At 38.9% G+C, this 25,754-nt stretch overlaps 1 protein-coding gene across 1 annotated transcript in view; it reads left to right on the top strand.

Annotated features, from left to right (window-relative positions):
* Window positions 1-25,754, top strand: part of EFHC2 (EF-hand domain containing 2) — a 178,531-nt gene that overhangs the window by 51,968 nt on the left and 100,809 nt on the right. Inside the window, exons 3-7 of the mRNA XM_070605966.1 lie at window positions 7,323-7,473; window positions 17,863-18,086; window positions 20,970-21,221; window positions 23,465-23,578; window positions 23,970-24,108. Of these exons, the coding sequence (XP_070462067.1) occupies window positions 7,323-7,473; window positions 17,863-18,086; window positions 20,970-21,221; window positions 23,465-23,578; window positions 23,970-24,108 (880 nt within the window). The remainder of the gene's footprint in view (window positions 1-7,322; window positions 7,474-17,862; window positions 18,087-20,969; window positions 21,222-23,464; window positions 23,579-23,969; window positions 24,109-25,754) is intronic.

Genomic DNA, 25,754 nt, shown 5'->3' with positions numbered 1-25,754 from the left:
CTTTGATATCTTTCATTGTCACTTTGGCTAAATGGATAATTAAGTGTTATTTCATAATGATCTGTGATCCTATTTAGTCAAGTGTTCAAATGTTTTTATATTTTGACGACTTCCTAAAATCAAATTCTAAAATGGAATCTTTTTGACCTAAAACTAACTTTGAAATTTCCCAGAGGGTCACTGGAAAATCTTAAAGGATTTGACTCTCACCTTGTAAAAAAAAAAAGTTAAGCAAATTAGGCTTATTTGATAGGTTAAATCACATAGGAAGTATTGTCAAATAGGGAGTGATGCTAAACATTATTATTTTATATTTGTGTGGATATGTGTTATAAATGTTCTAAAAATTGTATAAAATTCCTAAAATTCTGATATGTCCTGGTATAATGTTGTTAGTCATAGTTCCAGTTATTATCTTAAAATGTTATGTCACAGAAATAAGCAAATTTCTTTGTCAGTTGCATTGTAATGAACTCTAATCAGATCTTTAACCATTGCCATTTTTAAGTCTTTTATCATTTACAGTTACTGTTTTTTTTTATTGAGTTAATGATAGGTTATAATCTTGTGAAATTTCAGTTGTACATTAATGTTTGTCATTCGTGTTGTAGGTGCACCACTTCACCCTTTGTGCCCACCCCCCACCCCACCTTTCCCCTGGTAGCCACTAATCTGTTCTCTTTGTCCATATTTTAAATTCCTCATATGAGTGGAGTCATACAGAGATTATCCTTCTCTAACTGGCTTATTTCACTTAACATAATTCCCTCAAGGTCCATCCATGTTATTGCAAATGGAATGATTTTGTTCTGTTTTGCAGCTGAGTAGTATTCCATTGTATATATATACCACATCTTCTTTATCCATTCATCCCTTGATGGGCACTTGGGTTGCTTCCATGTCTTGGCTATTGTAAATAATGCTGCAGTGGACACTGGGGTGCATAGGACTTTTGGAATTGCTGACTTCAAGCTCTTTGGATAGATACCCAGTAGTGGAATACCCATACTATTGTATGGTAGTTCTATTTTTAAATTTTTTGAGGAATCTCCATACTGTTTTCCATAGTGGCTGCACCAGTTTGCATTCCCACCAGCAGTGTATGAGGGTTCCTTTTTCTCCACAATCTCTCCAACATTTGTTACTATTAGATTTAGATATTTTTGTCATTCTAATGGGTGTAAGGTGATATCTTAGTGTAGTTTTGATTTGCATTTCCCTGATGATCAGCGATGATGAGCATCTTTTCATGTGCCTATTGGCCATCCGTATATCTTCTTTGGAGAAATGTCTGTTCATGTCTTCAGCCCATTTTTTGATCAGGTTGTTTGATTTTTTTGTTGTTGAGTTGTGAGAGTTCTTTATATCTTACGGATATTAGGCCTTTGCCAGATATGTGACTTGCAAATATTTTTTCCCAGTTAGTGGGTTGTTTTTTTGTTTCAATCCTGTTTTCATTTGCCTTGAAGAAGCTCTTTAGTCTGATGAAGTCCCGTTTGTTTATTCTTTCTGTTGTTTCCCTTCTCTGAGAAGACATGGTGTCTGAAAAGATCCTTTTAATACTGATGTCAAAGAGTGTACTGCCTACATTTTCTTCTAGAAGCCTTATGGTTTCAGGTCTCACCTTTAGGTCTTTGATCCATTTTGAGTTTATTTTGGTGAATGGTGAAAAAGAATGGTCAATTTTTATTCTTTTACATGTGGCTTTCCAGTTTTCCCAGCACCATTTGTTGAAGAGACTTTCTTTTCTCCATTGTATGCCCTCAGCTCCTTTGTCGAAGATAAGCTGTCCATACATGTGTGGTTTTATTTCTGGGCTTTCAATTCTGTTCCATTGATCTGTGCACCTGTTTTTGTACCAGTACCATGCTGTTTTGATTACTGTAGCTTTGTAGTTTTGAAGTTAGAGATTGTGATGTCTCCCGTTTTGTTCTTTTTTCTCAGGATTGCTCTAACAATTCGGGGTCTTTTGTTGCCCCATATAAATTTTAGGATTCTTTGTTCTAATTCTGTAAAGAATGTCATTGGGATTCTGATTGGGATAGCATTGAATCTGTAGATTGCTTTAGGTAGAACGGACATTTTAACTATGTTTATTCTTCCAATCCATGTACATGGAATATCTTTCCATCTCCTTATGTCATCATCCAATTCTCTCAGAAAGGCCTTGTGATTTTCATTATATAGGTCCTTCGCTTCCTTAGTTAAATTTACCCCAAGGTATTTTATTCTTTTTGTTGCGATTGTGAATGGTATTGTGTTCTTGAGTTCTTTTTCTGTTAGTTCGTTATTAGAATATAGAAATGGTACTGATTTATGCAAATTGATTTTATACCCTGCAACTTTGCTGTAGTTGTTGATTACTTCTAAGAGTTTTCCAATGGATTCTTTGGGGTTTTCTATATATAAGATCATGTCGTCTGCAAACAGCGAGAGTTTCACTTCTTCCCTCCCTATTTGGATTCCTTTTATTCCTTTTTCTTGCCTGATTGCTCTGACCAGAACCTCCAGTACTATGTTAAATAAGAGTGGTGATAGAGGGCATCCTTGTCTCGTTCCTGTTTTCAGGGGGATGGCATTCAGTTTTTGCCCATTGAGTATGATGTTGGCTGTGGGTTTGTCATATATGGCCTTTATTATGTTGAGGTAGTTCCCTTCTATGCCCATTTTGTTCAGAGTTTTTGTCATAAATGGCTGTTGGATCTTGTCAAATGCTTTCTCTGCATCTATTGAGATGATCATGTGGTTTTTATTCCTCAGTTTGTTGATGTGGTGGGATTATAGTCTACTCCAATCATTAACCAGTGCTTTTCTTTTGTTTCTATAGAAATTCTTCTTATTAAATACTTGATTGCTTGCACTATAGGCCTAACTTTGGGAGCCCACCTGCATCGCCACCTCCTGAAATGAGATAGAGCTGTTTAATTGAACTGACCTGTTCTCAGAACTAAGAGATTGGTTCATTGAGATGGAGCAATCTACCAATCCAGCTTCTGGAATGTGAAACTTATCAGGAAGTTCAGAACAGGCCTCCCCAAGATGTGCCACTTTGGCATGTGGATTATTTTGAGCTGAAGGCAATTGAGACTCTGTAGGCTCAAGAGAAACTTTTACCACCTCCTTAAAGAATTTAAGTTGGAGGCCTTCCCCATAATGAGTTATCACCAGAAGTAAATTTTGTGACCTTCTGTATCTCAGGGCAAACCTCTAAGTACTGAGCATCTGCTCTTCTTATCATCCTCTGAATTACTCTTCTCCTTTCTGAAACCCTAGGCCCTTCTCCTATTCCTTGGCTCAAGATGGCAAATATGCCTCATTTTACCTTTCTGTCTTTGAACCTCTCATCATGTATATGGGGTTCCTGTTTGTGCAAAATTAAATTTTCTTTTCTCCTGTTAATCTGTCACATGTCAATTTAATTATTAGACCAGCTAAAGGAACCTTTGAAGGGTAGAGGAAATTTTTTTTCTCAACAACACTACTACCCAACCTATAGTAGCATGCATTTGTTCTTACTATTATGTTCCCTTTTCTTCTTTAGTACCTCACAATTTAAGTCTGAGCCTTTTTCATCAAATAGAACCTGAACATTTTAAGCTTAGATTTGTGATGCTGATCTCTTTTTAAAATGTTGAGCCTTATTGAACATTACTGGTGTTTCATTTCTCTTTCCTAACAGCTTCTCTAGAAATTCAGCTGTAAGTTTTTGACACTAAGATGTTTGGTTCCTGAGTAATAGTCTTTATGATTCATGCGTTGGTCACACCAAACTCACCATCTTTAAAAATTCTGGTTTATTCTGAGAGATTAGGCTTTTGCTTTTCTCTTAGGGTTGCATTGCCTAGCCTGCAATAGACAATTTTCTACACATAATTATTTTTTGTGTCAATGCTACATCAGACAGTAATCATTTTGAAAACATTTTAAGTGAAAATTAGGAATCCAAATTCATGTTAAAATCCACCTATTTGGGATATGCAATGCAAAGCAGATAACTCAATTGACATGAAAATAGGATTAAATCCCTCCCCATAAGGCTAAATTTACACCTTACATCAAGTTACTCCTGACTGCTTTGGGTTTCTTTTGGCTTTAATTGCAAGAAGATCCTGATATGAGAAATACTAACATTTAAAATTTTTCCTTTATAATGAGGAAATATCACATATCTATTATTTAAAACTAATTGACTTCATATTTTATATCCTCTAGGCTAGGCTAAAAATCCAGATGCCTCGGGGATCTGACAGGTAACCTCATATGATACAGTAGGGTTTGCAGAGGCCTGTGGGGAACTGAAGATCACATGTCCTGCCAAATGACATTTACGTTCCATTTTCAAGAAAATTACAGACAATTATACCCTCTAGGACCTTGTTTATCTAGGCTATGCTTGACATCATAAATTATGATGAAACCTTGAATCATAATTATGTTTCTATAAATTTTCATTTCTAGCAATTTTTATTTTAGTTCCTTCTCTCTGGCTTTTCTGGTACATCACGTTACGTTGCAATTAGGTCTTTTATCTTTGTGAGATCACTTTTAATCTATTTGGTGTCTCTTCCCTCGCTTTCTACTTTGCTGCATTTCACAATTTCCTCTCCCTCTTCCTTTTCTATCTTTCCATCTCGACCACTCTGACTTGTGAGCTTTCATGCTGGAGTTTGGCAACCCTGTATTCTCAGGTGACGAAAACATGAAATATCAGTCTGTCCCTCTTCTAGAAATATTGAAGCCCAACCTAAAATAATATCTTTCTTTGTCTCTTTATGTCCATCTAACATCCTTTATTCTCTTTTAATGCATCATTTGATTGATAAATATTTAATGATTACATACATGGCAGTGTTGTCAACTGATATTCCAGTTTGGTCATTCACAAGTGTATACCAATAGCATTTAATACATAGAGGTAGGTGAGAGCTATGAAAATTTTCTCCATACTTCCCGACCCAATTACAAAGAAAAAACATGTTTCAGGTGGAATACTATTGTAGGAGTGGGAAACTTTTCCCTTCTAGATTCTTTGGCTCATCTAAATGACGTAAGACAGATTGACAGGAGAAAAACACACTTTGTACGTACAGGAGCCCCATAAAAATATGAGACACCCTGGCAGTCAGGTAATTGAGGTTTATATACCATCCAGAGCTAAGGAGAAGTGGGTAGGCGTCTGGGGCTTCAAAGGGGAGGAAGACAATTCATAGGAAGATGAGAAGAGCAAATGTTTGGTAAACAAATGTTTGTCATGCCATGTAGATAAGTCTTTCTGATATAAAAAGTTTTCTCTGGTAATAGCTCTCTTCCTGGCAAAGGCCTCCTATCTAAATTCTTTTAGGCAGTGAAGGGGAAGGTAAAAAGTTCTTCCTGAGTCTACTGGGCTCTGATTGTTTTCAGCTCAAAATAATCCACGTGCCAAAGTGGCACATTCTGAGGTGGCGTATTCAGCCCTCCCCACGCTACCTTTACTGAAAGCTCGATGACACTCCAGCTCTCTTGTCTTTTTAGGTGTTCCAACAATATCTTTCTTCCCCCCTACTTTTTAAATTGAGGTATAATTCATATAACATAAAATTCACCATTTTAGTGTGTCCAACACAATTCAGTGTCCCACATCTTTTTTCGACTGAGGTAAAATTTACATCACATAAAATTAACCATTAGCCATTTTAAAGTGTGCAATTCAGTGGCATCTAGTACATTCACAATGCTGTATAACCATCACCTCTATCTAGTTTGAAGACATTTTCATCACTTCAGAAGGAAACCCTGTACCCATCTGACAGCATTTTACTGGAAATGTTCACTCAACACAAATATGACAACATTCTAGTAGTAGGTTTAGCTAACTTTCTAACTGGGATCAGGCCAGATGATTTCACCAGAAATTCGAGCAGCTGAACATAGGACCATTTTGGAATGAAGCCAAAGGTGCCATTGTGAAGGGTGTAGATCTCTGGGCTTACTAGATTCTTAGAACCTGTTCTGGTAAAGAAAATGCTTGGTCAGTATCTGTTAACTGATCGATTCATGTTGAATACAATAATTTCATTAACTAAAACGCATTTCTAACATCCTTTATGGTAATTAACAAAGCTGCTTATGTTGATCAGAGATAAATTACTGAAGCATTTTTCCAGCTACTTCTGAAGTGTAGGCTTCTGATAGAAATTTGCTAAACACTCCCAGAGTGTGTATTCCTAATTAGGATAACTGACCACTCCTAGAGGGTAGGTTACACCTAACAGACTCACTCATATATATTATATTGTCCATGTTGAATTACCCTGGTATTACATCATATGTACAATTAACTCTTGCAACTTTAATTATAAAAATTGATCAAAAATGAGAGCAAAGGGAATATTAAAATGGAGCTCTAAAGGAATCCGTGGCCCTGGTCAAGCTTGAAATGGTAGCCTGAATCTGCTGTTCCCTCAATTACCATGTCTTTCTCATTGTGTGAGCAGGTCGCCGTGTTGAGAGTAATTCCGATGGTTAAAGATATGTATTATTCATACGACATGGTACCTAAGCCTAAGGAAGCTCTTTCAGCTGGTCTTCAATTGAAGAGGTAGTCAGTCTTCTGCTTCAACGTGGTAGAAAAATGGACTATGTTGAACTTACTGAGAGGCACAGTTTTCTAAAGGGGTTAAGGAATTTTCAAGGGTATTTTTTACTATCTCTGATTTTTACTGTAACTACTTTAGAATCCACCTCTCCTATTAACGTCCACTTCTCCCCTCCCCCAAAACACACAGTGAGACTAGGTCTAGCATTGAGTTAGGCTTTTTGAGGGTCCTGAAGAAGTGTATGGTGGAGTCTCCAGTGCATTGGAAGAATTTCAGATCTGCCTGTTTGAATTGCCTCAAGGCAAGCAATCAGCAGGACCAGAAGTCAGGATAATTTTATTCTAGAACCAAGGTAGCTTTGTGTTGTTTTTAATGGGGAAAAAATGGCAAAACTTATATTCATCTTGTGGGAAAGAATGTTTTGTCTTCTGTAACACATACATATAGAATCCCACTGTGAAATTCCAAAGACAGATGCTAGTTCGATTTAAGGTAGAGCTGAATGATGGATTTATTGCTTGAATATCATTTTCTCATTCTAACCAGATGGTGATGAAAATATAAAATAATCTTTATATACTGTAATCTAGATCGTATATCCATTCTCATAGCTGATGTGGGGATGTCTTCTTGCAAAAATCTTCCCAACTTTTTTCTTTACATTAACAAAAAATATATAGGCAGTAGCTTTATTTTAAGTTTGCTGATTTTTTTTCATTTCTTTGTTTCTAATTATGATTCCAACAGGTATTATCTTTTGATGCCTATTTAGAAGATGAAGTGCCTGAAAAAAGTCAAGAAAACTATAGAATAAGACGCTATAAAATCTACTTCTACCTTGAAGATGACACAATTCAAGTAAATGAACCAGGGGTGAGAAATAGTGGACTGCCTCAAGGTATCTTTTTAAACAGAGTTATGATTCTTTCACTTTTAGCTCCTGTCTTTATCTACTGCCTTTCTCTAGCTTTCTAAAAGACCCCATGCTACTGCTTAGGTATCTCACTTGGTGGTGGTGGTCAATATAAACATACTATTAGCTTGTAATTATTGATGGTGACTTATCAGCTTTCTACATGCCAATACGTCAACATTGGCCATTCCTGTCACTCTTCTATGGTGTTCTACATATGTATTAATCATACAACATGGTACCTAAGCTTAAGGAAGCTGTTTCAACTGGTATCCTTTCAGGTGCTGCTCTAGTATGAGCAAACTCCCCTGTGTCTTTGACTTTTTTCTTCAAACTCTTTGGTCTTTTGCTATGACCACATCACTTCCTTCACAACACCCTCAGGGGAAGAGAGAAAACTGTTCTTCACTGCCACTTCCAGATTGGTATTCTCTCTTCTTTCTTGAATTCACTGCCATTTGCTTCAGCCACCCTCTTCTCATCCTCAGACCTGTTAACTACAGACTTTAACGGTACTTCAACAGAGGATCATTGTGTCTTCACCTCACGTATGCCAGTCATCTTTATCCATACTCCACTTTAGCCAGACAAGAATTAACTCTGATGTGACCACCAGGGAAGCTAATCCTAGGTTGCATTATTAGAAATATGGCAGAGATCAAGGGAGGTGACTGATTTCTCCTGTTTTTGTATGAGTCTTTGACTTGGGACAATGCTGAGTTCTGGATGCCTTCAGGGGACAGCAATCAGGATGGTGAAAGGACTGAAAATTTGTTACGTGTAAGGCAGAATGGTGAAAAGGGATATTTGTCTGTAAAGGGAAGGCTCAGGTGAGCCTGATAAATGTCTTTAGGAATCTAAAGGACTGTCATGTGGAGGAGGCATGACCTAATTTTCTGTATCCTCAAGGACAGGACCTAGGGGGGGTCAGAATTCAGGTCAGTAAGAAGAATAATTTTCTAGCAGAGAGCTGTTGGAAGTTGTAGTGGATGGCTCTGGATGAGCATGGGGGTCAGGGTCAGGTATAGGGGTGAAAGTAAGAGGAGTCATATATTTGTTTGGTCATTGGTATAGATGGATGGCCCTGGAGGCATGTCTTAGTAGAGGTGTGGAGGGGAGTCATGTATTTGTTTGCTGGTTGGTGTAGATGACCTTCCAAGGCCCCTTTGATCCATGAGGAGCTGTGATTCTTAGGTACGTTGTTGTCTCTTTGTCTTTTGGAGTATTGCCATCTCTAATATTTTAGGCTCTGAAATTGCCTTCTCTGACTGCAGTCTCGACGCCTTTTACTTTCCCTGTTTGTTCACACCCACCATCCTTGTTCTTCATTCTCCTAGCAAAACATATCCTGAATCTGTCCATGTGTTTCTATCCCCTTTGCTACCATCCTAACCCAAGCTACCCTCGTTTCTTTAGTAGAGGAATGGAATAGCTGCCTAATAGGTCTCTGCTCCTCCTACAATCTCTTCTCTACACAGCAGCCAGAGTGTCGGGTGGGTATTACCTTGATGCAGTGTTGACCTCCAAGAAGCATGCATGCAGGCTTTCCCAGAGGCCATAGAACAGAAGTCTCATGAACCATATTAAAATGCATAAATCACACAACGCATTAAAACAATTTAAAACACACAGTGGGAAGCAAGGGGAAAGCGATGGGATAGGTTCACACACATAGGACATGGTATGAGTGGGTAGAAGGACCACTTGCCTGAATCCTGGGACGGGGAATGACCCTGTCTCTCTCTGCTGAAAGAATAGCAGCCTTTCCTGCTAATAGTGTGGTTTGGCAACCAGAGTTGAAGTTCAGGCAAGGAGGACCACAGACAGAAGGGATTTCAGGCTAGTGGAACACACTTACTCTGTTGGAGAGTGCAGGGACAAGTGGGCCTGGCCACAGCTGTAGCTTGCCAGTAAGCCTGCTGAATAGTCATGGGTTTGTTTGTGTTTCTTGGGCAAAGGACACATGGGGCCAGAATGGGTGTCACCAATGAATGAGTGGCCGAATCAAGCCCTCATGAATATTGAGTACTCATGAATATTTACTGCCTCTTGTATATTTAGTGTATCATGAATATTTAGAGCCCAGGTGTCTCATGAATATTTAATAGCTACTGAAAATTAGTCATCTCTTGGTCTTTCCATCTCTTTCTTTCTATGTTTAACATATGTGCTCTACTTACTTATAGTTTACTTATCTATTTACTTATTGTTATTTAACACACATCTTATGATTTTCTGGCTATGTGGAATCGACTTTTTTGCTTACTAACTACTTATCTTGGCCCAATGCTGCTATATTAGTAATACCACAGTGGGGTTCGAGGGGGATAAACAGGGATTTTGGGACCATGGGCCTCTGAGAGTAAGGTTGTGATGAGTCGGTATGCAAAGGACTTCCTTCAGTGCTCGTGGGATTGAGGTTTTTCTTAGAGCATGGCTTCATTGTGTCTGGATGATGAATTTGGAGCCAGTCAGCATTGCCAATAAGTGTTTGTTGAATGCTGACTCTGTGCCAGGCATTGTGCTGGGTTTTGGGAAAACAGACAAAACGAATAAGACCCGTTATACTCCTATCTGATGGAGCTTATAGGCAAGCAGATTGGAGAGTAAAGGGAGCAAGGTGACCATCCATGAGCTTGCAATCGTTCAGGCTGGGAATGCTGAGTGTCCAAACCAGGACAATGATGGTAGGAAGATTTTAGAGGCATTTGGTTGGCAGAGTTGATAGGCCTTGACCAGCGATTAAATATAGAGAGTGAGGAAGGGGAATATCTAATGATCAGGTGCCTACTTTATCATTATCTCATTTAATCCCCCAACAGTCATCTAAAGTAGGTCATCGTCAGCTTTTATAGAAAAGGAAACCGGCTTAGAGAGGTAATTTGCTCCATCTGAATCTTAACTGGTTGTCTCAGAGCTCACTCTGTGGTTGAGAGGATGGTGATACCTTATTAAAATCCAAGAACACGGAGCAGGGAGCAGCATTGTGGTTGGAACTGGAGTATGTTTGTTTGGGTCATGAGGCCTTTGAAGGTGGGTTGGGACATCTGTATGGTGATACTCACCAGGCAGGTGGAACCTTGGGGTGTGTTTTCAGGAAAAAAGTCAAGACTAGAGATGTGGATTGGGAATCATGGCTGCCAAGATCATGAACAGAATCAGGCTTATTATACCATGTTGGAAGACAGCCGCTGTTGAGGTGGTAGAATGAGGAAGAAAATTCGATTTAGTGTCTGTACTTGGTTTTACTAGTGGAGGGAGAAGGTAAGGATTGGTATGAAGACACAATATGAGCTATCCTCATTATTCTTTGTGCTCTGACACACTATCCACTCCATGGTCTTTTTGTTTGGAGGACTTATGGCTTAATGGTAAATCTTTCAGGAAATATAGAAATGCCTTGATATTTTGAAAAAGGTTTTCACAGACTTTTAAGGTTGGAAGTGTGACATTTTATTTTGTAAAGGGACAAGAGATCTTTAGACTCTTTAGGATCATTTTAAACATATAAGGCAGTTTTTAAAGATTGACAAGAATGGATGAGAAAATGTTTGGACAGTTACTTCAGAAGAGAAAGAAAATTTACAACTTTTAATTTCTGTGAACATCTGTTTTACCTAAATGTGTTTGTTTAGATAAGTGACAGTATTACTTTAGCAAGAAATAGTTTCTTACAAGTTTTCAGTTGAGTGCTTTACTCTGATATTCCCTAACTAAACTTTGCTTATTTTTTTTACTTTCCCCACATGACACCAAATTTACACAAATGGTGGACTGGAGGTCATAGGACACCCCAAACCTGCATTAGTGACTTGCATTGTCCTTATTGTTATTACTTTTTAAGTGAAAGCTGATATTCCTGTAGCTCACTGGCCCTTCTCCAGTGAGTCTTAGTTTTATTAAACTATCCAAGAAGAAAAATGAAACGTAGCAGCTATGAGGATCTTGGAAAGGCTTACATTAAGACTTTTCAATTCTCTCAGCCTCTTGGTTTCAAATCTCACATAGACAGATTCCAGAGGCAAATTGAAGAAAGTCATAATGATTTACTTGAAAATAATTTTTATGTGGGTAGGAGTGAACGTTATTCATAAAGACTTGGGGAAAAAAACCTGAGTAAAAGACAATTTTAAAAAAAATCTCTTGAAAATTTCAGAATTTCTGATTGGCTCACTCTGATCAGGACATTTCCCTGAGCGAACACACAGCTCACGTGATATGGCCAGAATACACGATAATCACAATCTGTAATGAGACTGAATTTGTGAGCAGAGTGGAAATAGCTGTGGGCTATAGCAAGTCCTGTGGAAGACAAACACGAATAACCACTCTATCATCAAGCTTTGTTTAGCAAGAAACCAGTGTCTCTTGAAGTATTTAATATGATGATTCTTGTTAAGGAAGGTGTGTTTGAACAGAGGATACTTTGGAAAATCATTAAATGCCTTCTTCAAGCTTTCCTAAACTAAATGATTGGGAAAAAGAAAACAAGCTTAACGAGCCAGTGGCTCAGATCTTGGTGGGACAGGGTAGGTGTCTCTTTCAGTTGTGTCTTGAGTGGCTTGGGACTACTTTTCATGTACCTGTGGGCCCTGGGAAGGGGCTGGGGGTTACATTTAGGTGCTGCGCACTGATGCTGTTCCTGTCACTTCCGCAGGGTTTTGATATTTTCCAGATGAACTGGAAGGTCAGATGCACCTGTTTGTTTCGTGGAGCTGCCCATTCAGAAATTAGCGCACCTGGATGAATTAGCCTCCCTTTTAGTTGCCTCTCCTATCATGTAACTTATTTTTAGAGAAGTGAGAGTTTGGAATAAGCCAGAAACAAAAGAGGCATCCCAAAGCTTGATGCCAAAATAGGCATTTAGTTACATACAGCTTCTAATCATAACAACGTATTTTTAAAGTTCACAAATCCTTGTTGGCAGAGAGATATATGTGTGCTATAAGTCAAGTCACTGTCGTACTTCAAGGCTTGCTTTCATTTCTTGCCAGAACATCACTCTCTTTTTGGTTAGATGTGTTATATTTATAGAATTGGTTACTGTTCTGTGGGAATGTAGTTAAAATAACGTTACACCAAGCCAAGAATGTCAGAGGTTAATCCCAGTAGTTTTACCTTCAATTGTCGAACAGAATAATTGTTTGTTAAATACTACCAAGCCAGACTAATCTATGCTAAAGAAAGGATGACAGTTAGAAACATGCCATGATTTTCTATAAGGTCTATACCAGTTGTTCTCAATTGAGAGTGATCATCAGAATTTCCTGGCCCCCTCAAAGAATTTCTTTTCTTTTTAAAAATTATATGTTTGTTTGCTTATCTGTTTATTATCTGTCTCTTCCCCTAGGATACATACTCCATGATTTTAGGATCCTTGAAAGTTTTTTTTTTTAAACAATTTCTGATTCTGTAGTCCTGGGGTCAAGAACTGGCTTCCACTTGGTTCTTAGTGCATCCTTCATTAGGAACACTGATCTCCCCTAGTGATTTGTTTTGGCCCCTCAACAGGTAGTATTTTTTATGTATATTTTTTATATTCTAAGATAATCTACCTTAAGCAAGCAAACGTAATCACGAAATAGAGGTCATTTATATGTCATTCATTCATATTGGGCATATACTATATCTAAGTACTGTGCCCCATAAAGTAGAGGAGTGGTGGTAGTATGATTGCCAGTTAAAATACAAAATGCCCAGTTAAATTAGAATTTAAGATAAGTAATGAAGTTTTTAGTATAACTATGACCCAAATAGTTCATGGGACATACTTATACTAAAAATTATTCATTGTTTATCTGGAATTCAAATTTAACTAGGCATCCTATATTTCAATTTGCTAAATTTGGCAACCCCAAAGGGTGGACCTTTCTGGGGGGCAGTTGTCATTGAATAGGGCAGAGTAGAATTTAAGAGTGGAGGTAAGTCACTGGTCCATGAAGATAGGTGCTTGGTCCATGTGGCTGTTCAATAAATATTTGTTGAAGGAAGGAAGGAAGGAAGGCAGGGAGGAAAAAGGGAAAGGAAAAATGATGGACAATGTTCATAACACAATGCAGGGATCATAAGTGGTACCAGGTACTTTTTGGGATCAGAGGAGGAAAAGCCAATAGCCACTAGAGAAGAAGGCATTTGAGTAGTGCCTCAAAAGCTTCTCCAGATAAAGATGGAAGAGGAAGACACATTAGTCAAAAGGAACAGCATGAGATACAGAGGTGGGGTAGTGAGGGGATGAGGAGTGGGAGGTATTTGGGAGCAGATCATAGAATATGTAAGAAGAACTAGGCAAGAAGGCAGTAATGCACGAGGACATTAAAGCACCTAACATGCTATCGTTTGGGGCTCATTCAAAGGCCGGGGGAGATGCATGCGATTGTTATTATTATGATCAGAGATGTGGAATTTTTAATTCGTTTGCTACAAGACAGAGGTCAGGCTATCTATATAAAAAAGTTATGAAACAAAAACTCTAAAAGTGACATTTTATAAAAATAAAAATGGAATAGTCACTTTAGTGAAGGGATAATAATGAACACAAAAGGGGGGAAGAAAGATACTATTTCTCGTCTGATGACAGTGAAGGGTCTTAGTATTTTTAGGATACAAACTTAGTAAACATGGTGACAAGTGGCAATTCCAGTTGTATATTCATTTACCTAAGAAGTACCTGCCTCTAGACTTGGATGTACTCTAGGTCTAAACGTTACTAAAATGAAGTAAACGTACTTAAAATTAAGATACAGATAGGAGGTTGAAGTCTTAATTCTGAAAGGTGAATTCCTAAAAACTAAATTTAGTGGTTTGAACAAAGATCTAAAGCCAGTCCCAACGGAATGAAATGAAAAAGCATTAAACATAAATGGATATATCATCATTTTGATCTAAACCACAGGGAAATGTTAGAAAGTTAAAGCTTGCAGAGTACAATCAGATAGCAGGGCCTTTAAAAAGGAAGAGAGACGTAGAATATGAAGATAAGGAAGAGCTTAAAAGCAAGCACTGATGATGGACATTTGCCCAAATTGTCTTTACGAGGCAGTTAGGACAATAAACATCTAAAAATTTAAAGGGCAGATATGGTGCTTTTGTTGTTTTTCCATTTTGTAGCATTATTTTTATTTACGTACCTTAATGATCTCGGGTTCCAAAGACATAGCATCCTGCCCATTTCTTTGATATTCCAGAACAAATTCCTGCTGGTGGAGTTTCTGCATTTATCATGGAAGACTATAAACACACAATTACCAATAAATAGAAATTTCAATCCCCAAAGGACGCAGTTGAGAGATCCCACGAATATACTATTGAAAGCTGTCGTGTGCTACCATACATTTCAAATAGCCCACATTAATTTTCTGATTAACATGGAATTGGGACTTTGGATTTCTTGATATTAATATTTTCTTGTTTGGTGTTAGATCTGCCTTCTGTTTCCAACCCATGGATGGTCGGGAATCTTTTTTTTGTTACCCCTAAGAACTTCCAGGGCCTTTCCTGAGTACCACTTAGTGAGAGAAGTGTGGGAGCTAAGATAAGGAAGAGTGTGAGGGTGTAGGGTATGCAGGCTCCTAAGGGAGGGGTGTAGGTAATACAGTGGTGCTGGCCCTCGAGGGGGGATTGCTGCAACTGGCAAGTGGGCCGTCTCTAGAAATTTGCCTTTAGAGAAGAGGGAAGTTGTTCTTTTGGAAGAGCAGCTCTATCATCTCTCTCTCTCCTTTTCATGATGCTGGCAGCCCTTCTCCCCATTTCTATTCTGTGTTGCCGTAACACTCCTTACTCTCCTTCGCTTAAGTAATTTGTGTCTGCAGTACCGTGAGATATACCTTAGTAGTGCAAACTGTGGAAAGTAATGGTATTTACTTAGAGCTTGAAAACCCAGGTTCAAGATCTTTTCTGCCATTTGTTAGGGTGTGACCTTGGGCACATCAATTAACCACTCTGAGCTTTAGTTTTCTCATCCATAAACTGAATATTTATATTTTATGCGTTAGCTGCCTCATGGGATTATTGAAGATTAAATGAGAAAATGTATATGAAAGCATATCCTAGGGCTATAATGATGATTGTGATTATTATTATTATTTAAAAACTCAGTGGGTCAGTCAGTTCTTCCCACCTGGAAAAATATAGGATTCCTATTCGAAGTCTTACTGAACAGAAATCAGCGCTGACTTGCTTACTGGAATTTTTATACTGAAGTACAAATGCAAGATAGATGGAATTTCTAAAGAAGCTCCTGGCTGTTGAATAAATCTTATATATTTTAAAAACTGTCACAATATAAGTACTTTTAAAGAGATATATAATGGTTTCTGAAAATACCTGAAATGCTCATGCTTTTATAGATGTTTAAGTATGCAATTTGTTCTAAATGTCTAATCTTGAATGATTAAATAATTTGCATACTGTTTTCAGTGGCATGAATTAAAGGCTAATTGAAGTATAATTTTTTGCAGTAAAATTATATCATCTTTTATGTAGTACATTTAAAAATATTCTAGGCCAGTTCTAATTTTATAGTTTTATCATTTTAATTTAATGTACCAAGTAATTAAAAATTGCTACAAAGAAAAGAAGATGAAAATAATTTTAGTTAATTTCCTTTCAACAGAGTGAAAAGATGATTAGTAGAATAATGGAACAGAGCTCAACACAGTTCCTGGCACATGAAGATATTCATTAAATGTTCCTTAATGAATAGAATGAATAATTTCTAAGTATTTCTAGACTTTAAGACAAGGCGACATTCTCAATGCTATATAAAATATGAAGAAGATTGCTTGACATCTTTATACTAAATGCTTCCATATAAAGGTCCCACAAGCCAGTTTTTCTTGAACCATTAGACCCTCACTTGGCTCTGCTTGCCTTTTCTCCTTTTCTCTTTATTCGTGGAGCAGATTCTCAGGCCTAAGTCAGTCACAGATGTTGAGAGATAATTCTCCACTGGTATCTTGCATTTCTGTAGATCTTGCAAGCAGAGGCACTGACTGCTCTTTGTTCTAGACTCTCTCTTCAAGGATATTTATATAGCAAACAGCTTTGGAAGACAAAGATAGTCTCTCCCTCTGGAGCAAAGCGCAGGTTTGCTCATAGCCTTGGAAGATAGAGATGTTGTCTCCTTTGGGAACAAGGGGCAGACATGCTTATTGTCCAGTCTAATAAAGATAATGTCTACCTCTGAGACAAAAGGCATGAATGCTTATTGCCCATTATAAAAGATTCGGGTTCCCTAAGCTCGGGGTTCCTCTCCTGTAAGTACCCACTGTGTGTGCGGGGGCTATCTGGACCTTATTGTATCATCCTGTAGGAATTGAGGCTCAGGAAACTGGTGCAAAAAATGCTGATGTTCTGGCTACTGTTATTGCTGTGAGTAATAAACTGCCCTTTATCTCTAATCAAAGCAGCTTGTGTCTTCTACCAGCATCCATGAAACTGTGGCAGGCCAATTTGTTAGCTTGAAAGTAGGGTAAAATCACAAACCCTAAACAATTCTTGACAATAGGTTTCAGCAGTGTTTAGATAAGTTGGCTGGTGTGGTGTGATATAGTTGGTACACTCATCTAGGAAGGGAACCCTTTTACCTCCAGTGGCTAATCACCATTTTGTGTATACTTGGGGACCCTGGGTCCGTATTCTCAAAAGGAGAAGTGAATGGGCATCATAGGGCGAAGTAAAAGAGGAGATGAGATTCAGGACCTTTGTCCCAGAGCACTGGCTAAAACTATGAAGCCTCTGATAATCCTCAGTTTGTGGGGGTAGTTGGGTGGAGTTGACAGAGGCTATAGAGAAAGTAGGAGGGAGAAGAGGTTGGTAGAGGAAAGAAGATTCTGTGAAGCTTCAGAACAGCATAAAGTCATTCATACCTTTAGAAGCTGTAAATCATGGTATTGACACCTACCATATTAAAGCTTATTAGCTTAGTTTTTTGAACCAAGAGTATACATTTTTGTGAGCACTCTACTTTGAGGTCTTAGTGCCTTGTTTAGTGTGCTCACATCGAGTGCTAGTGGGTGGACGTGATCAAGTTTGTTCTGGGAAAAGATATGATGGCGGTGTCTGGCACATTAGGCCACTCTGTTTATACCTACCTCCTCCTTCCATCCCACCCTAGTCTTTATGGTTTATTAAAGTACTTCCCTAGTACCACTTAGGCAACTAACATGCAAGGCTGGTCAAACAACTCTGCATCTCAGAAGTCTCAGCTCCCTCTGGCACCCTCAGAGTTTGAACATACTAATGCTGCCTGCAAGAACCAGCCCTTTGCCCACTTCACTGTTGTGGAAAAGCATTCGGGGTTGTTGCAAAGATGTGCTGTGACCTCTTCCTTGTTAGCTGCACGATGAAACAGCTGTATTTTATTTCATACCATAGGAACTTTTATCCGGCGTCATCACATTCCTCTCCCACCTCCTGATGAGGATCAGTTTTATACTGTGTATCATTTCAATATCAACATAGACATTGTCTTTTATGGCTGGAAATTCAAGATTTATGATTGTGATACATTCACAAAAATCGTTTTGAAGAATATGGGAGTCAAATTAAACGCCCCAGGACAGTGTCCAGAAGATCCTTACTTGAAGATGCGGAGAGAGGTAAGAAGTTGATACATCCGTAAGTCCTTGTCTTCAGAATGAGAATCCCTTTGCAGAGTTAGTGCTCCTGATGCAGATGTGAAAGAACTTTTGGGGCCATAGTCACTGGAGTTGTCCTGTTCTCCTTTGGGCTATAGGGAAGGCTGGGTGTTGGTCTCAGTGCAGAAAAGTCTCACTCACTCCGCCACCCTCATTTCTCTGCATGGAGAGTCTCCCTTCCAGGCTGTAAAAGTCTTCAGTGAGCCGCTTGCATGGGACAACTTCTAAGAGCCCATGATTGGCTTTGTGATCACTGACAGTGTAATAGTGGGGCTCACACTCACCTTGGCTTGTCTTTTCCCATTTTAGTTGCCTAACTCTGGGGAAATCTTGGCTGCTGTACTACTGATTTACAGAACCAAGCCTTGGGGATACCTTTTCTCTTCTTCCTTGGGCTTCCAACTCCCCTTATGGTGGCATCAGATGCAGAGATGTTCTGGAGGAGTGAGGAGGGTTATGATTCCGACGTACCCCCCAGTATGAAAGGATGCTTGTGTTCAAAGTCTGACCTCAGTTAGTGTAGGGAGCAAAGAATCAATGTTAGTAGCATTATTGTTGTCTTTTTAAAGTTTTTTTTAAATTATCCTTTGGCCAAAATTTTATGTTTTACAGAAGAATGTGAATACTCACAAGGGCAAGTGTCATGAGGAAGGTCACATACGGGACTTGAATTCAGATCTCTTGCTTCTTCCCTTGGTTTTCATTATTGTCCTTTGTTTCCTTTTTCTGTTTTTATTAAAGGGTGATTTCACACAGTAAAATACACAGAAATTAAGTGAACAGTTGGATGAGCCTTAACACATGCGTATACCCCTATAATCCACACCCAAATCAAGATATAGAATAATTCCATAACCCTGGAAAGCTCCCTCATGCCTTTTTCTAGTCAATCCCTTTCCCCACCCAGGGGTAACCACTGTTCTCATTTCTATCCATATAGATTAGATTAGTCTCATTTTTATTGTTTCTAAAACTTGTTCTTCATTTCCTTGCAGGAAGATAACATAAAATTTAGAATAAAATTCTCCTTTGATTCGGCTTTGATATCTTGTTAAAAGCTGCATGTAAGATTACTCATCTATTCCTGCCTCCTAGCCCCAACAGAATTATTCTTTAATATTGTAGGCATACAACCCTCCTGAGAAATATATATTGTTGATTCTGGAATATCTAAGGTGAAATTCCTGTACCTGTGCGTATTGGCGTGCAAGGAGATTTATGATTTGGGTTCATTTTGATTTTTTTCCAAATGTCCTAGGTGAAAGAGTCTAGATACATACAAAGTCTTTAGAACAGCAGAGAGAGCCTAAAAGAAATGGATCCATACAAATTACCCCCCCTTTGTATATGACTGCACTCATTCACTAACAGCTGGTGTTATATGATAGTGATTGTGAATGATGATGCATTATATGAAATATATAGAGCACTATGCCATAGGTTTATAAAGAAAAAAATTTCTTGTGCCAGGAATTGAGAATAAATACCAAGAATAGCCAAGAAATGTTTTAAATAATTTCCTTTCAGATTGGGAGAATTATTTTAGCATTTATTCCCTCAGGGAGAAAGCTCTTCAATAAATATAGAAATCTGTGGAAAATTAGGAGTTTAATAAGAGGCTTTTATATTGCCTTTTAATGCATTTACTTTTCCAGTGTTTGCTGCCTTGAAATGTAGCATTAAAATTAAACAATTTACCTTAAGCTGAAAGGAGCCTCAATGGTATATAATCAATAATGCATTTCTTAGAGGCTTTATAATGCCAAAGAAATATTTTTCAATCGGTAAAAGTAGAAGTCCCATAATTTTATTTAAATCCCAAGGATAAAGCTGAAGAGCTTCTGGAAGGCCATGATGTCTCCCCCGTGTCTTGGGTTAAGTCTGCACCCAGACTGCCCTGGACAGATACAAAATTTTGAGAATTTACAAATAAGATTACATAACCCAATGTGGGCCTACATCTCCCTTGCCAATGAGCGCTTCTTTATATAACAATCCTGTTTGGCTACATCAGATAGAATGGGGGCAGTTTTGTTCCAAGACAGGGCTGAGAACATGCAAATAGAGAAGAGTTGCACAAAGAAGACTGCAGAGCTAGAGGTTCCTGGGGCGGGGGACAGAGTCCAGGCAGTGGTTCTGTGCTGAGTGGAAAGGTCTGTGTTTGCTCTGCTCCTGTTTCTATGGCCTTTCAGATCCTTGATATCTAAAGCTTTTGAGCAAAATAAAACCGTGACTATATTTTTTCTCTTCTACCTTCACAAAAATCTTTGGATGAGTAAGAAGGATATGCAGATACGGATTTTCAGTGAAAAGACAAAATTTTTTTTGGTTGAGATATAATTAACATAGACTCAGATGTACAAATCTTAAGTGTATAGATCCACAAGTTTTGAAAAATGTATATAATTTAGTAGCCAACATGAAAATCAAGATATGGAATATTTCCATCACTGCGGAAATTTCCCTTGTCCCCCTTTCCTGTTAATCCCCTACCCAGAGGCAATTACTATTTTAATTTCTGTCACCATACATTAGTTTTGTCTGTTTTTAAACAAGAATTTTAAGTCTTTGAGAAAGGTCAGTTTTCAAAAACATTACAGAAGTGCATTTTAGTGTATTAAAATAATGTTTAATAGGAAAAGCTTCCTAATATTTATTGTCTGTATATTTAAGGTTAAAACTGGTTAGATGTGTGTATGTGTGTGTGTCATTAGTCAGTTGAAATTTTAAAAAATATCACAGAATAGTCTATGGAAAAGATATCTTTATGTTCTTTGATTGCTTGCATCTCAGAAGTGATTTTGCAAAAACCACAACTATTATTGACCTTTTCTTCATTTTCAGAAGCTAGACTTCGTGAAGCCCTTACGTCCCTATGAGTCCTTTGGCACCCTGAAACAGTTCCTCAACTATGATAGGAAGGTTTTGCGTTTTTTCTGCCTGTGGGATGACTCAACCTCGTTGTTCGGGGACCGTAGAGAGCTCATCTTGCGTTACTTTCTGTCTGATGATACTATTGAAATCAGAGAAGTGTTGCCACACAAGTCAGGTTGGAATGCTATGCCGTTTTTGCTCCAGAGGGGAAAGCTACCAAAGGTGAGCGGTGGATGCAGAATCACTTTCCACGTATGCTTGTGGGCTGGAAGATCTGGAACATCTTGCTATGACTATGTGATGACAGTTACCATATATTAGTACAAGTTGGTAAAAAAACTTTCATTTTGTGCCCTATATTAATATACATCTATGAAAGTCATACAGAGGATATGACAAACTGGTGTTGGAATGTTCTTGGCTTAAGGCAAGTAAAGGAAAAAAGTCAAATGCAAGAGAAGGTAGCTATTCATCATTGAGTCTTATGAAGGTAAATGACTCTCTAGTAAAAGAATTGCTCATGACCTTGGATGGGGCACGGGGCACTGGCCTCTGTAGCCTAGTGAGGAGATCCCATGGTATTGGTCTAGGTTCTGCATACACACACACACACACACACACACGCACGCACACACACACACATGCATGCATGAACACGTGCATACGTGCATACACACACATACAAGCATACATACAAGAGCGATTTTTCTGAAAGTAGCCACCGGTGACCAGCCAGCCAGTGGCTAGCGGCAATGACAGATTTTGCGTTTTATTTATTATTGAAAAAGAGTTGTCAGACTAATTTCTACACATATTTATTGCCATTTATGGCCATAACTTGGGTACAACAGAAACGGCACAAAGACGGAAGACCCGGGTTAGAATTGTAGGTCTGCCTCTTAATAGCTGTGTGACCTTGGGCAAATCACTTAACCTCTCTGAGTGTATTTCCCCGTCTCTAAAATGTGGTTAACAAGGCCGCCCTCCTGAAGTAACTAAAGATTGAATGAAATAATATAGTAAAAAACACTGTCTAAGGACCTATCAACACCTATAAGGACTCATAAAAACATAAAGGCTTTTTCATGGTTGTGTTATGTTTTATTTCTTATTTGGATAAAGTATTTTTTAACTTAATTCTTAGTTCTGCTGAAGAGGTTACTGTAACACTCATTTCTGATGTGAACAACTGCTGGTTAATTTGGTTGTCACAGGAGGCCCTCCCAGATTCTCTGAGCCCGCTGCCAGAAACTCTGCTGTGTTGCTTGAGGGTGGGGGCAGGAGTTGTCCCAGAGGGAGCTCTGGGGTAAGCGCAGCAAGTGACCAGGAGGTACCAGGGAAACCTGCTTTTAGAACGGCTTGAAAGATAGGCTAAATATAAAATAATAATGACACACCTGACATTTGCAGTGTGCCCTGACATCAATTGCTTCATTTATTCATTCATTCAACAACTATTTATTGAGTGTCAGCTGTGTGCCAGCTCTAGGGTTACAGTGTGAGAGAAAATGGATTACGTCCTGTTCATGGAGCTTACATTCTCCTGGGGGAAAGAGAGAAGAGTGGTGGGTATTCCCTTGATACTCACAACATCCTTTAAGAAAGCAAGGAATAAGTGCCCTTGTTGCAGTTAGATGGCGAAACTGAGGTTCGGAGAACATAAATATCTGTCCCCAAGTCCTGTAGCTAGTACGTGGCAAAGAGAGTTTGCATCCAAATGTACTGTTTTTCTGTTACTTGGCTTACTTATATCCCGCACATCGTAAATTCACACATCTGAACTTACATTTTATGTCACATGTATCGGGGATGATTCAGAGTTCTCCTCTGTATGTGATAAACTGATGACTATCAATTTATGTAAGTTGCTTAAGATATTTCCTGCAGCTCACGCGACTGCTTGGGTCACCTCCAGTGCGTGTGGAACTGAGGAGTGCCCTCACTTGCTCCAGGCCACAGTTTCTGTTAGAGGCTGACTGCACTCTATTGCTCTTGCGACCTCATCACACTGCCTCTCTCAGCCAGCAAGTGCAAACGCAGACCTTTCATGGCAGGGTGCTAAGCCAAGTAAAGAAAAGAAGGCAAGGCATAGTATCCTCCTCAGGGCGTTTTGTAGTTGAGTGAAGAGAAAAGATGACTGCTGATGAAGCAATTAGAGAACCACAAAAAGTGGTTTAACCCTGCAGTAGGTGCTGTGGAGGTTTGGACTGGGGACAGGCCAGTAGGATGGGAGGGGTCAGGGGGAAAGAGTGACCTTCATCAGGGCCTGGAAGGATGGGTGGAGTGTAGACCAGCCTGCAGGGAGTGAGCAAGCGTAGGGAGAGGCGGATGGAATATGTGTCTTGTCTTTCTCTGGATGGCTGAGAAGAACCGTACAATGCATATTTCCCACTTGAGCCCCTCAACAGGACCATCTCTGTGTTTAGAGACCATCCACTACATCTTGTTTTGATTTTGTCTTCCAGTATGGCCCACCTGGAGTCTATCAACCAGGCGAGATAACAGATCGAATAGTTCTCAATGTATATGGTGGCTTGGTAGAGAACCGAGTGGACGGCTACCTGTTGGATAAATACAAGGTGAGGAATCTTATGTTTTGTTACTGCTCCCAATATGACTTCCTTGGAACCTGAAATGTGGAGTAAGTACATATTGTTCTCTTTTGAGATTGATTGTGAATGAAATCGATGAATATATAAATGTATGCATTGCACTGCTGTTTATCAATAATAAACATGCTTCAGTGCATATATAAATATATGCGTTGCATTGCTATTTGGTAGACTACATTGCTAGAAGAATGTTTTAAAATGTTAATATTGACTGGTCATCTTTTGATTTGATTTAAAAAATTTGGCTATAAATGATATAATTGTGATTTTTCTTAAATTTATTTTTTCCTTTGGGAAGGGGTGCTTAGGTCTTTGGAGGGTCTGTGGTGCCAATGTTGTGTTCCTTTGTTTTTATTAGCTAGGAAAAGTACACCAAGAGTTTTACAAAGATAGTGACCTGTCCATAGGAACCACCATCAATGTGTGGGGAAGAAAAGTGCTCCTTTGCGACTGTGATGAATTTACAAAGTCTTATTATAAGACTGAATATGGAATTGGTAAGTGATATGTATGTTAATGAGAAAATAATATTTAGAACTTAGAATCTTTGTTCCCTAGTTGAGATTTTACTTTTGAGTTTCAGATGCTAAGCTTATAATAGCTATATCAGCATTTGCTCCCTGCCACGCATTTGTTGTCTTATTTATTCCTAACAATTCTAGAAGGGTAGGCTCATTATCCCCATTTTAGAGATGAAGAAACTGGGGCTTAAATGGGGCTAATTTATCGAAGGTTGTGCAGTGAGTAAAGGGTGAGCCAAGATTTGAACTTGTCTGCCTGATGCCAGAGGCTTCCATTTTCCCTTCTTGCCCTCCGCCTCACTACAATATGGGTAAATGTTTTGGCCGAGCAATTGAAATGGAAATCTAAATGCTTTTCTTTTCACTGAATTCTTGCTTACCACAACGAATATACTACTTATTTGAGTTTTCTGGGGAATTCTCTTGTGCTAGTTTGCTGTTCCTTTCCTGGTGAGGCCCAGCCAGGTTTCCAGCTTCTATCTTCTTAGATATCAATTCCATTCAGATCAGGTTAGTTCTGTTCAGAATGAAAACCAGTGATTTAGTAAGCACCTACTAGGTGCGGGTCATTGCGGTAGACTTAGGAGCTACAGAGTTAAGTAAGGAATTTCTAGGTTGGAAGGGGAGCAGAGACCTACAGCATGTTACAGGGTGTTATGAGAGGCACAGAAGCAGGCAAGGATCTGATGTGAAACCTGACAAGCCCCTCATTTGTAAAACCTGCCAGCCAGCTCTGCCCCTTTCCTGGGCTCTCTACCCCAGGCTCCAGGTACCTGCTGGTGCTAGGCTAAGTGGGGTGGTGGGAGTTGCCAAGCTCCCAGATTGGGGTTTAGAGCTGGGGTGGGGGCTGCTAACTCCTATACTCCTCTCTGAACCATGGGGTATTCATTTGAGCACACTTTCCCTGGGGATGAGATGGGAGCCATAGCAACCACAGTTGCCTAAAAGGTAAGGTGCTTTGTCTCTAGAATGAGATGAGGCCCACCTTTTGTGTCTTAGTCTTCCCATTGTGCAGTATTCCTGGCCTCCTGGGAATCTCTATATTGTGAGAGAAGGCACGCAGAGCACACAAAAGGTTGGAATAAAAAAAAAGACTTTCAATTTCACTCTTTGCTTCATTAAGGGAATTTGTTCTACTGCATCTGCATGCCAGATGAGTCAAAATGTGTGAGCCCTATGGGCCAAATTGTTGGCCTCTTCTTATTTTATTTTCCCGAATGGGTTCTCTTTAGTGGACACAGTTGGGCATATTTGTTTTAGGGGCTGAGAATAAGAGGCAGCCGGAATGTGCATGTGGTGGCTGCTGTAGAGAAGCTACTGGTGGTCCTTAGATCGTTGGGAGGAGAATTTTGTGTTTAATAAATGTAGATGCCTGTTTAGAATCAACAAGTCTTCAGTGTAGACTTGAAAATTTGAAAAAACTGTATATAAAATATGGGACACTGAAAGCATTTACTTGTGTCCTACTTAAAGATTACCTTAATATAAGGGATGTGGTGAAGGTTCCAGAGCATCATGTGATCCCTTAAACGTGAAGTTCAACATGTGGTGGATGTTTGTCTGTCTCGCTTGATGTTGTATAAAGGTTTCATTTAGAAACATGAACGTAGTGCTGGAGAGAT

The sequence above is a fragment of the Equus przewalskii genome, chromosome X, assembly GCF_037783145.1.
Source record: "Equus przewalskii isolate Varuska chromosome X, EquPr2, whole genome shotgun sequence".
Taxonomy (NCBI): domain Eukaryota; kingdom Metazoa; phylum Chordata; class Mammalia; order Perissodactyla; family Equidae; genus Equus; species Equus przewalskii.
The sequence above is the reverse complement of the archived record's forward strand: the minus strand, read 5'-3'. Positions and strand labels throughout refer to the sequence as shown.